Below are 12,541 nucleotides of genomic sequence, written 5' to 3'. Positions count from 1 at the left end.
ACCCTACTATTTAAACCCCCTTCAATAATAACAAGCAAGAATAAAAAAAACAAACAGAAAAAAAGGATAGCAAATATTCTTCCCCTAGTGCAGTCGCAGCTGCCCCTTAAGTACAACAGTCAGAGTATTATAAACCTGTTTTTAGACCTGGTACAGTTATGTTTTATGAGCAATCTCAGTAGTCAAAGTAATCAAAGTAATCAAAGTCCTTTCTTCATGCCACCATTTAGGCTAATCCACCAAGTATAAATATTGATGATTAGAGCCGGTGACTGTGAACCCAGGAACAAAAAATAAAAAAAAAAAATAAAAAAAAATGAAAAGGTGAAAAAAAAGAGTCCCCACACTCTTTAAACTAGGTTCTTCTTGCCACCGTTTAGGCTAATCCATAACGTAATCCATGTCTACGTGTCTGCACACTTTCTTAGTCTTCTTGCCCCCAATTGGGCTAAATCCCTTAAATACTCGGACTAGTGGGGAAAACCGTGGGTTAAAGTCGAATATGTAGTGTCTCGTTAAGGTTCCGTGAAACAGAAAACAGATTGTAAATTTCCAAGAAAAAACAGATGATAGTTTCCAAGAAGAAAAACAAGTTGTAATTTCTCACCCAGCCACCGGAGGCTATCGCCCAACATCCGAAGGTTCAGGGGGTGGGGGAGGAACAAAGGAGTGAAGAGGAAAAAAGAAGAAAATCGACGAGAAGAAAAGTTTTTCCCCACTTCGGAATTGGAAATTCTGAATACCGGCCGTTTTATACGTATTTGAGTGTTTAGAGATCCTTAGTTTTAGTTTAAGTAAAGGTAGCGTACTAGTAATGAGCCAGTAGATGGCCCCTTTCTCCTGCTTCCCCCTCCTGGCACACGGCCGCCGGAGAAGAAATGGAGACTTTAAGACAATGGAGTCTCTGTTACAATGTAGTCCTTCATTGCAGAAAACTTTAAGAGTGAAACCTCCGGTCCTTCTTGTCCCTTTTTTGTACTGCGAACTGGAGAAACAGACACCTATTCAGCCTTAAAGTGTCTTTTTGCTCCCCTCTACTTTCTTTTATCGCAGTTACTTAGTTTCAGGCTTTCTAGAAAGTTTCCGAGGGGAGAGAAATTTGACCGCTAGCGACACTTACGTTTTGCTCCGCTTTGCTTAGATCTCTGCGTCCGCCATGATTCCAGATAGAAAGTTGCGCTCCCTTTTGACTTCCTTCTTGTTCGAATTATCTTAATGCACGTCCAATTTGTACCCCCCTTATTTGCGTTCGAATTTCTTTTTTTTTTTTGAGAATCCAGCGCTTGTCCTTCAGGCTCGGGGCTTCGCTTTTCTCGGAGGGAGCTATGGCTTCCCTCAGCCCGCTTCTTCCCCCGCCGTACTCCTCGCTCCGAATTCGGAGTTACCTGACGGCCGGGAGGTCCGCGATTTCGGCCCCACGGGAACCAGTGTATCTGCACGCCCTCCAGATACTTTTCAGGGGTCCGCTGCGCCCTGCGGAGCCCCTATTTTCCTCCGAGAAGCTCGGGATTCTCCGCTGAGAAGAAATCCCCGCCTGAGTCGGTCTCGCGCTGGACCGGAAGTCCTCATATCCTAAATAAGCATGCCACCCATAACGATTGTTAAACCCTTCCAAATCCAATAGGTCTCCATCTTGTAATGTTATCCACTCTTTCAACCAATCTAAGCAGACTGAGTCATAGTACAAATTTAGGTCAGGTTGGAGTCCTTTCCAGCTCTACGAGACTATGATTCTAATATTCTACGAAATGTGTCTGTTTACCAGGAATGCATTTTGTGAGCCTTGGCAGGGCAGACACAGCACCCTGGTTTCATGCTAGTTGCAGTCTCTGCTTTCTGTTGCCTTCTCTCAATCCCAGCCTTGGTTTTGATCGGTGAAGCCCCTTAGTTACAGCACCTCTCCGGTGGGTGCCATTGCCATTCTAAGAGAACAGGAGAGGTGTTCATGGTGAGTTCTGGCACTTCTTTTTTTAAAGATAATAATATCTATATTCCAGCCTTCACCAGAAGATCAGAGGGCGGTTTACAGTGTAAAACCACAAAAATGCATGGAACATAATCAACGAGAACAACCAATACCCCCCAGTCCCAAAGAGTCTTCTGCTGCCCATGACGTGCCGCTCTTCCCATTTCTGAATTAGCATGAAATCAGTTCCACGTTCAATAGCTGGCATTCATCTTCCATAGGGGGAAATCATGCTTGGCCCATAAGAGCTTTGATGGAACAATCCTGTGTAGACCAGTTTTGTCGTGGTGAGACTTAAACGAAACCACAGGGTTTAAAATTTTTATTTCTGGAAGTTTCAGCTTTAGGGTGAACTTGCACAGAAATGGGATTGTTCTGCATTCATGGGAGCTTTTGATTCCGGAGTGTCAAGCAGTTTGGAGTGCATTTAAATAGTTCCTCACTTAAAACAGTTGATGGTGATCAAGCGATCGCTGCCATCATTCACTCCCCGGAACCACAAGCACTCTGTGCTCTTGCCTCTAGCAGAACACGATCTGAATATATTATGTAGTCCAAGGATCCGTGTGATTTGCTGGCAGTCTTGTGCTGTTGTTTATTTATATTTATTCAGTTTATATATTGCCCTTTATCAAAAGATCCCAGTGTGGTGTACAACATCAAAAACACATTGCAGAACTTCAGTGATAAAAACATAATAAAAGGCATCATAATAATAAAATAGTCATCATAATAACAGTCCACTTTTGCACACTTTCAAAGGCCGTAGATTATTTAATAGTCCTGGGGAAAGAGGAATGTTTTTGCCTGGAACCTAAGGACGTGCAATGGTGGTGCCAGGCGAGCCTCTCTGGGAGGAGCGTTCCACAACTGGGGGGCCACCACAGAAAAGGCCCAGCTCTTTAAATAAGTTGTAGGCCAGCCCTGTTCATAGTAGAAGCGGTGGTAGAAGCTGACAAAGCGGTGTAGGACAGAGCTGAAGCTTGTACTGTGTGTGTGTGTGTGTGTGTGACTAATCCAACTTGCATGGGCTAGTAGCCAAGGATGATGGGAGTTGTAGTCCAGCCACGTGAGGAGGCTCGGAGGTGAGCCACCCCTGCAATAAAGGACGAAGTAGGCGAAATCGGGGTCTCAATCCAAGTCCACTTGATCAGGCCAGACCTGGTTCTTTTGCATTGTGCCCTTCAATATTGGGTGCCGGGTGCGAGCAAAGCATAGAAACGGCACAATATTCATTCCCATTTGGGTTGGCTGGCAACAGTTATGTTAAAGGTAAAGGTAAAGGGACCCCTGACCATTAGGTCCAGTTGTGGCTGACTCTGGGGTTGTGGCGCTCATCTCGCTTTATTGGCCGAGGGAGCCGGCGTACAGCTTCCGGGTCATGTGGCCAGCATGACTAAGCCGCTTCTGGCGAACCAGAGCAGCGCACGGAAACGCCGTTTACCTTCCCGCTGGAGCAGTACCTATTTATCTACTTGCACTTTGATGTGCTTTTGAACTGCTAGGTTGGCACGAGCAACGGGAGCTCACCCCGTCACGGGGATTCGAACCGCTGACCTTCTGATTGGCAAGTCCTAGGCTCTGTGGTTTAACCCACAGTGCCACCCGCATCCCTAACAGCTACGTTACAAAGGCTTATTTCATTTAAAAACAGTTGGTACCAGATCTTAAGTCATAAATGTCATCTGTGTGCATCTGCAGAGCAGGACTTCAGCGTCGTTGTTTGTGAAGGCAACCATTCTGGTCTCCAGACCTAAATTATTTTCAGCAATGCATGCACAGTTCTGATGCACTTTCTTAACATGAAATATGTCGTGTGGAATGAGAGGAATTGAGAACCTACAGTGCTGTTCTTTCAACGAGTTGGGGAAGCAAAACCTTCTGATTCTCTCCCACCCCCTTTTAAAAAAATGCTTTCCAACAACCCCCCCCCCCCTTCTTGATTCAGTGTCGTTTGAGGCTGGCATGTACCAAGTGTTCGCTGTGTTCTGCATGCTGCTTCCGACCTGTCAGCAGCTGTTAAGGCTGTGACAGCGAGATAAAAGGCGACGTTCTGAAGTCTGAAGGTTTCTCGAAACCACATCCCAGGCTCTGACAATTCTTGTTTTCAGTGTTCGGAAGTAGAATTCAGCAGAGCTCGCAAACGGCTCTGAGTTGCACATGAGTGGCAGATCTGCTTTGTGGGCATCGGCTGAGGTTCTTGGCTTCTCGGGTCCATCCTTCGGCACAGAAGATGGCTTGGCAAGTTAGGCTGCCTCTCGCTGTTTGGGGCACACGCTCTGGTCGCCAGTTGCAACCGTCATGCGCCGTGGGTCCCAGCACTCCGTGACATGATGTTCGTGACAATATCGGGTAAAGTGAAATCCCTCCCATTTTCCAATATTTGTGTGTGAGCGCGTGAGAGAGAGAGAGAGAGTAATTTGAACAAAAAAATAGTGCCATGCTTTTCGTTCTGAAAAAACGAAACCAATGTTTGTGTGTGTTTCAGTAACTGGGGCATGACTCTGTTTTCCCCCTCTGGTTGTGCTGCTCAACAGGAGAGTGCTCTTGTGTTGTGGCTTCCAGTTGCAATTAAGGCTCTTTTCAAGCATCCTTTTTGCTTTTGCTGAATATGCGCTGTGCCTCTGCACTTTATGTTTAAGAGCAGGAAATCTTGGACTCAGAGCCTCTTATTGTCCCTCCGTTTTAAAAATAACTACCCTCCTTATCTAGCGAAGGATGCCTCCGGCAATAGCAGGAATGCATTCCCTCGGTTTGAGTCATCGCGAAATAGCATGGAGGGAAAGAGAAAGGAGATGTTGACAAGGAGACCCTGGATGGCGAAGCTTTAAATTCAGCTCTTGCACAGGAGAATTGGCAATACGGCTTTGGATGGGATTTACGTTTTTCTCCTCCAGTGAGAGCCGCTTTCCGAGCATCTGTTGACGTATTCTGCCTTGGACGAAGGAAGCTTTATATAACCCACTTGAGCTGGGGCACTTCCGTTGCTCCTTTCATTCTTTGCACCCCGGAAAGTAGAAGTTCGGTGCTGCAGCAGCACATTTTGGCGACCCTGCTGCTGCCGTTTCCCCAAATCATTTGGCAAACCTGGGTTATTACAGGTGTGTACATTTCCTTGAGAGCATCTGGCCTGAGGAGGAACTCACTTTTCAATCAGCTGCTTCACCTGTTCCCACCAAAACCTTAAGCCCACCATTTCCCAACTGAACATTAAAGGTAAAGGGTAAAGGGACCCCTGACCATTAGGTCCAGTCGTGGCCGACTCTGGGGTTGCAGCGCTCATCTCGCTTTATTGGCCGAGGAAGCCGGCGTACAGCTTCCGGGTCATGTGGCCAGCATGACTAAGCCGCTTCAGGCGAACCAGAGCAGCGCATGGAAACACCATTTACCTTCCTGCTGGAGCGGTATATATTTATCTACTTGCACTTTGATGTGCTTTCGAACTGCTAGGTTGGCAGGAGTAGGGACCGAGCAACAGGAGCTCGCCCCGTCACGGGGATTCGAACCGCCAACCTTCCGATTGGCAGGTCCTAGGCTCTGTGGTTTAACCCACAGTGCCACCCGTGTCCCTGTGATGCAATGGGGATTGTACAAAAAGAACTGAATATTAGTAATTATTTTGGCCCTGTTTTGTGGATCAGATCCTAACAGATAACATATCTTTGGACCAGTTCCTATCTCTAATGCCCTGCAAAGATTTGGTTTATCTTTTACAAATATAAGAATGCAGAATCTGGATGCATGCAGATGCACGCACATCAGTCTCTACTTCTGTTTTCTTCTTCGGTCTGAACTCTGCTGCCCGAAGAATACAAAGTTCAAGCTTGCAAAGCTTTTAGTGGGTTATGTAAGCAATTTATTTTTATCTTACAACTGAAATATAAGGGCCTTTTGATTTTGTTAGCTTGGTTCATAATACCAAAAGCAGAAAGGTATTTTGTCACTTCTAAAGAGGAATGAATGGTATTATGACTAGGGATAGAAAAAGGAATTAGGCCTTCTTTGCATCTGGATGCAAATCTAATTAATCCATGTGTCCTGAAGCGGTATGTGAAACAAAATGCAACTATTCTTCAAAATCTGCACTTCTGTAACCATAAAAAATGTGCATATTATGGGAATGTTTGCTTAAGAATGCATATATTAGTGAGAAAAACATAGGAAGATGCACTGTATTAGGGGAAATCACTTGCAAAATCTGCATGTTGGGCAAAACTGCAAAGAAAAATATGCGTGTTAGGATTAATGGATGCTAAAGCACTGAGGAATCTCTGGGAGGATTTTAAATAAAACATTCAGAAAGCGACGCTGAAATGAGGCAAACAGAACCTGTGTTTGAAAAATGAGAAACGAAAATGGACAGAGCCACACTATAAACATTTGTTAACGAGGTTGCGCTTCTGAGAAAGTGGACTCCGGTCAACAGAAACGTTTGCCATAATAAATTTATTGTGCCTTTTAAGATGCCTCAAGACTCTTGACTGGTTTGGCAGCTGTAGACCAGCAGAGCTACCTCTCTGGAAATTGGGGGAAAGCAAAGTTCTCTTCTGGGGCGAGATGCAGTTGCGCAGCTAGATAAGGAATATGCAGACAGCTTTGACACTGGTAATCATGTTGTGTGGATGCCTGATTATTGTCTTCCAAAGCAACTACTCTATTCCGAACTTAAAAATGGAAAGCGTAATGCTGGTGGTCACCAAAAGAGGTTTAAAGACTCTCTCAAGGAAAATCTTAAAAAAATGTTGTATAAACACAGACAACTGGGAAACACTGGCTTGCGAGCGCTCCAGTTGGAGAACAGCCTTTACCAAAGGTGTCATGGGCTTTGAAGATACTCGAACTCAGAATGCAAGGAAGAAACGTGTTAAGAGGAAGGCACACTTGGCAAATCCACACCGTGATCAACTCCCGCCTGGAAACCAATGTCCCCACTGTGGAAGGACGTGTGGATCCAGAATTGGCCTCCACAGTCACTTACGGACTCACTGTTAAGACCGTGTATCTGAAGTATCTGTGTATCTGAAGAAGTGTGCATGCACACGAAAGCTCATACCAAGAACTAACTTAGTTGGTCTTTAAGGTGCTACTGGAAGGAATTTTTTTATGTTAAGACCGTGTTCATGGAAGACAATCTTACTCAGCTACGAGTGATCACCAAAGAGGAATAAATGCAGACAGCATATGCAAGAACATTAAACCCCACATTGTATCTGAAACCCTCTTGCGGTCAAAGCTCTCCAATACAAACACACATGCGGAATAGTTGCGATAGAACTGGAAGCATCTTTGCCCACCTGCTATGCCAAAAAGCTCTGTGTACTAACAGACGGTAGTGGCTGCTGGGGCACACGGCGTAATAAAATTTGGCCGGAGACGTGATGTTCTGCTAGGCTAATGACCTGTGAAAGTATGGAAGAGGGGCTCCGGTAGTTGTTAAGTGCTGCAACAGAGAAGGAAACCCAGGATGGGTACGGAAGGCAAGGCTGGAGCCAAGAGATTCTTGTTGCTGCTGATTGACTCCGCAGATCCCGTTCTGCAGCATTCCCCCGACAGTTGAATGGGACCCGTCCCCTGCGGTTCCAGCACCCAGGAGGTGGCTCCAGCCCTGGGGATGTGCTGTGGGGTCAGGGCGTGTGGAAAGGGCTTCCTGATAAACCGGGGCCTTCGGCTTCGGAGCCGAGTCCACAATTTTGCCGTGCGACGGTGGGAAAATAGCTGTGGGGGCTCCAACGCGGAGTGTCTGCTCTGAGTTCTTCCAAGAACAGCTTGTTCAGGCCTTGAGTCTTTCCAAGGGGACTGGAGGCAGCAGGAAAAGGCAAACAGAACTTCCCTGCATGGACAAGTAGCAAAGTTTGAGGCTTTTTTTTTAATTTAGAGAGAAGGCAAGTAAGCAGGTTTATGATAGAGGTGTGTGATGTGGAGAAACTAGACGTCCTGGCTGGATTTCTGTATTTATCCCTGTTTTGCTTTTTAAATATTGTGGGTTTGTGCACCGCTTAGAAATTACAAGAATATTAAGCCGTCCAGAAATACTTTTAAATCAAAAAATCTCTTACCTTTAAAGCCAAAATAAAATTGGGGGGAACTTATAACATCAATTTTTCTAAGACAAGGTGAAAATCCAGTCTATTCCTAGGTAAAGGTAAAGGTAAAGGGACCCCTGACCATTAGGTCCAGTCGTGACCGACTCTGGGGTTGCGGTGCTTATCTCGCTTTATTGGCCGAGGGAGCCACAGTTTCCTCCCCCCCCCCCAAGTGAATTTTTATTGTTTTCCTTACATATTCTTTTCCAACAAATTGTAATAGCACCATACATTCCCTTTGACTCTGCCGAGTCACGACCCCCCTCCCTCCCCACAACTGGTATATTTATCCTCTTTCCATTACACACATCATTCTCAAATTAGTACTATTATACATTGGAGGTGTTATGTCAATCCTGCTAGTGTCTTGACCTCTTTACAATTCTTCTTTAAATATTCAATAAATTTACTCCAGTTATTTTGGTATCTTTGAGGGAGCCACAGTTTCCGGGTCATGTGGCGAACCAGAGCAGTGCACGAAAACGCTGTTTACCTTCCTGCCAGAGTGGTACCTATTTATCTAATTGAACTTGATGTGCTTTTGAACTGCTAGGTGGGCAGGAGCAGGGACCAAGCAACGGGAGCTCATCCCGTCGCGGGGATTTGAACCGCCGACCTTCTGATCGGCAAGTCCTAGGCTCTGTGGTTTAACCCACAGTGCCACCCGCGTCCCAGTCTATTCCTAGGGAAACACAAAATCCCATATCTGGATTCTTTTGGCAACCCGTTAGGTATGGATTTTACTGCCTTTTGGACTCATTGGAGTTACTCTAAATATAACAGGGCAGACAGAAGGACAACACACACATATAGAACACAGACAACATTTAACTCTTAACCCTTGGTATTTTCTACAATCATTAAGAAGATATTGGCAGAACGAGACCGTTGCAGCAGAAGAAGTCAGTTTGTTAAAAAGTACCTTATGAAAAGAAAGTTTTGCATCTCCTCCAAAATGGGAAGCCAGGGAGCTTCCTTGTGAAGACAGTCCTGTAGCTGTGGAAAGCCCTTCCTTGGTACCCAATAATAGAATAGTAAATACAGGAAGAGAGTGCCTTAAAGCATGGACAGAGTGCCTTCTCCCCCTGCACAGATTGACCACAGCCTGTCATTAAGAAGCAGGGGGTCAATTGCCTACCAGCCCACCCATTAATCCTAGCTTGCCAACTCTTGAACTCGCTTCAGCCTTTTGTTACTTTACTGGCAGCGTACAAAGGTAAAGGTAAAGGGACCCCTGACCCTTAGGTCCAGTCGTGGCCGACTCCGGGGTTGCGGCGCTCATCTCGCTTTAGTGGCCGAGGGAGCCGGCGTACAGCTTCCGGGTCATGTGGTCAGCATGACTAAGCCACTTCTGGTGAACCAGAGCAGCGCACGGAAGCGCCGTTTACCTTTCCTCCGGAGCGGTACCTATTTATCTACTTGCCCTTTGACACACTTTCAAACTGCTAGGTTGGCAGGAGCTGGGACCGGGCAACGGGAGCTCACCCTGTCGCGGGGATTCGAACCGCCGACTTTCTGATCGGCAAGCCCTAGGCTCTGTGGTTTAACCCACAGCGCCACCCACGTCAGCAGCGTACAAACCATGCCTTTAATGCATATTTTTATAACATAATTTCCCCCAAAGAGTCCTGGGAGCTGGACTTCATGCTTCATAAAGCTACAATTCCCAGCACCCTGAACAAACTACAGATCCCAGGGATCCTTGGGGCCATTTTCTGACAGACTCTTCCTTCCTGGTACTGACTAAAGCTCCGCATGCCTGGCGTGCATTTAAAGCACCCGCCCTCTAGAATCTAGGGACGTGTAGTTTGCCACTCGCAGAACTACAATTCCTTCACAGACGCCAGCTCCCAGGTTTCTTTGGGTGAAGTCGCATAATGTACTTTAAATACTCGGTGTATATGAAGCCTACATGTTCGCAGGATGAGTCACAGGCCAGGTGAGCTGGAAGACTCAGAAATGCCTGCCAAGCTCATGGGCTCGTGTATCACCTCTTTGTCCTCCTGGCACAAGCGATCTCGTCATTCGCAGTTCCACGCAGAAACACAGTGCTCTGCGAGTGACTCAAGCGGTTGAAACGCCCTGGGATTTCTTGTCTGTGGAGTCGGGGTCCCGCTCTGAATTGTAATGCGTTCTCCTGCAAAGCGTATTTGAGTGTTGGAGAATTCTGTTGGAAACTGAAATGGGAGCGGACGTTGCCTCGGTTTTTACGTTCGTCTTGAGGTCAGGAATGGAAATCACGCAAGCAGATATGGTCACTGGTTTTTTTTAGTCCACAATCACCTCATCAGTAATTACATTGTGTTGTGCATTGTTTTTGACATTTCCATTCTGCTGAAATGCATTGACATCAATTGCAATTACAGTGGACGCTTGGGTGGCGAATGTGATCTGTTCAGGATGCAGATTCGCAACCCGCAGCGGTGCGTCTGCACAGTCGCGGGTTGCGATTCGGCACTTCTGCGCATGTACAAAGTGTGATTTAGCGCTTCTGCGCATGCGTGACCACCAAAACCTGGAAATAACCTGTTCTGGTACTTCTGGGTTTTGGCAGTCCGTAACCTGAAAAAACGCAACCTGAAGCATCTGTAACCCGAGGTATGACTGTATTGAAATCTTTTTCAATAGCAAAATAGCAAGACGAATAATGTACATTTTTGCAGAAGCAGAACTGCATAACGATGGAAAGAGCGCCGATTTCAAATTAAAAAGGACGGGACAGAAACTGCTGCCTCCTTGCAACCCAGGTCCTGGATGTGTTAGCAACTTAAGGGCTGTTTAGTAGACAGTGGAGCTGACACGGCAAATCGCTGCAAAATTCTAAGTCATGTTTTTTGCTGTGTCTTCTTTAGCAAAGCATACAAAGGGAAGCTGAAACACCCTCAGAATGTCTCAAGGGGCTTTGCATATCCCTAGCTGAGAACCGGTTTTCGACGCCACAAATTGCCATGCATTTGCATTGTGCAAAGTGCAGAGAGCATGCCACAAGGCGGTCATGGTACATGCACCCAGCACCATGTGACAGGGCATGCTAGATGTTCCCCGTAATTGCTAAGTGTGACAGCTCTCTGTGACAGCTGTTTTCTAATGGTGCATTCATGTTGAGTTCACTTCCTTAAATAATATAATGAGCCTCCTCCAAACCTTGCCCTGTAAACCAAGTGGAACACAGACGCGGCAGATGCAGCATCTGGAATCCGAATGTGAATGTCTTCTTCTGCATTTTTCATGCACCCAGCTTCTCAGGAAAGCACCTGCAACTAGCTATGTGCCTCTCCAGGTCTCCCTCGCCAACAGAAGATCTTGCATTTGCAAACCCTCCTGGCCTGTGTTGGGTCATGGAGATGCCCCCAGAGGAAAATTTTGTGCTATCTCTCCTCTCTTAAATAATAATAATAATAATAATAATAATAATAATAATAATAATAATAATTTATATCTCCAGCCACTTTGGGCAGCTTCCAACAAAATATTAAAAATACAGTGGTGCCTCGCAAGACGAAATTAATTCGTTCCGCAAGTTTTTTCTTCTTGCGAGTTTTTCGTCTTGCGAAGCACGGTTTCCCATAGGAATGCATTGAAAATCAATCAATGCGTTCCTATGGAGACCGTCCGGGGACAGAGGGGAAGCGCCGCTCACCTTCCCCTCTGTCCCCGGACCTGTTTAAAGCAAGGGGCGGCGGGGAGAAGATTGCTTCTCCCCGTTGCCTGCCCCGCAATCTCCGGGGACAGAGGGGAAGGCGCGTGCGCCTTCCCCTCTGTCCCCGGACCTGTTTTAAAGCAAGGGAAGGGGCAGCGGGGAGAATCGCTTCTCCCCGTTGCCGCTCCTTGGTTCAAAAGGGGTCTGGGGAGAGAGGGGAAGGTGCGCGCGCCTTCCCCTCTGTCCCCGGAGATTGCGGGGCTGGCAACGGGGAGAAGCGATCTTCTCCCCGCCGCCCCTTGCTTCAAAAGAGGTCCGGGGACAGCGGGGAAGACGCGCTGCGCTTCCCTGCTATCCCCGGAGCTTGCGGGGCAAGCTTCGTTTTGCGAAGCAAGCCCATAGGGAAATGCGTCTTGCGAAGCGGCTAAGAAAACGAAAAACTCCTTCGTCTAGCGAGTTTTTCGTCTTCCGAGGCGTTTGTCTTGCGGGGCACCACTGTACAATAAATCATCAAACATTAAAAACTTCCCTAAACAGGGCTGCCTTCAGACGTCTTCTAAAAGTCAGATAGTTGTTTGTTTCCTTGACATCTGGTGGGAGGGCTTTCCACAGGATGGGTGCCGCTACCGAGAAGGCCCTCTGTCTGGTTCCCTGTAATCTCACATCTTGCAGGGAGGGAACTGCTAGGAAGGCCCTCGGCGCTGGACCTCAGTGTCTGGGCAGAACAATGGGGGTGGAGACGCTCCTTCAGGTATACTGGGCCAAGGCCATTTAGAGCTTTGAAGGTCAGCACCAACACTTTGAATTGTGCTCGGAAACGTACCGGGAGCCAACGTAGGACTTTCAGGACCG

The 12,541-nt window shown here is 46.9% G+C and overlaps 1 protein-coding gene across 4 annotated transcripts in view; it reads left to right on the top strand.

Annotated features, from left to right (window-relative positions):
- Positions 1-12,541, top strand: part of SLC4A11 (solute carrier family 4 member 11) — a 253,541-nt gene that overhangs the window by 45,787 nt on the left and 195,213 nt on the right. Inside the window, exon 1 of one of the 4 annotated variants that reach the window (XM_081207017.1) lies at positions 3,989-4,318. The exons of the other annotated variants lie outside the window; for them this stretch is intronic. Within the exon in view, the coding sequence (XP_081063143.1) occupies positions 4,297-4,318 (22 nt within the window). The 5' untranslated portion in view covers positions 3,989-4,296. Of the gene's footprint in view, positions 1-3,988; positions 4,319-12,541 lie in introns of those variants that run through there. 4 annotated transcript variants of the gene reach the window in all.

This window comes from Podarcis bocagei (genome assembly GCF_964188305.1).
Source record: "Podarcis bocagei genome assembly, chromosome: 9".
Taxonomy (NCBI): domain Eukaryota; kingdom Metazoa; phylum Chordata; class Lepidosauria; order Squamata; family Lacertidae; genus Podarcis; species Podarcis bocagei.
This window is presented reverse-complemented; position numbering and strand designations above follow the sequence as displayed.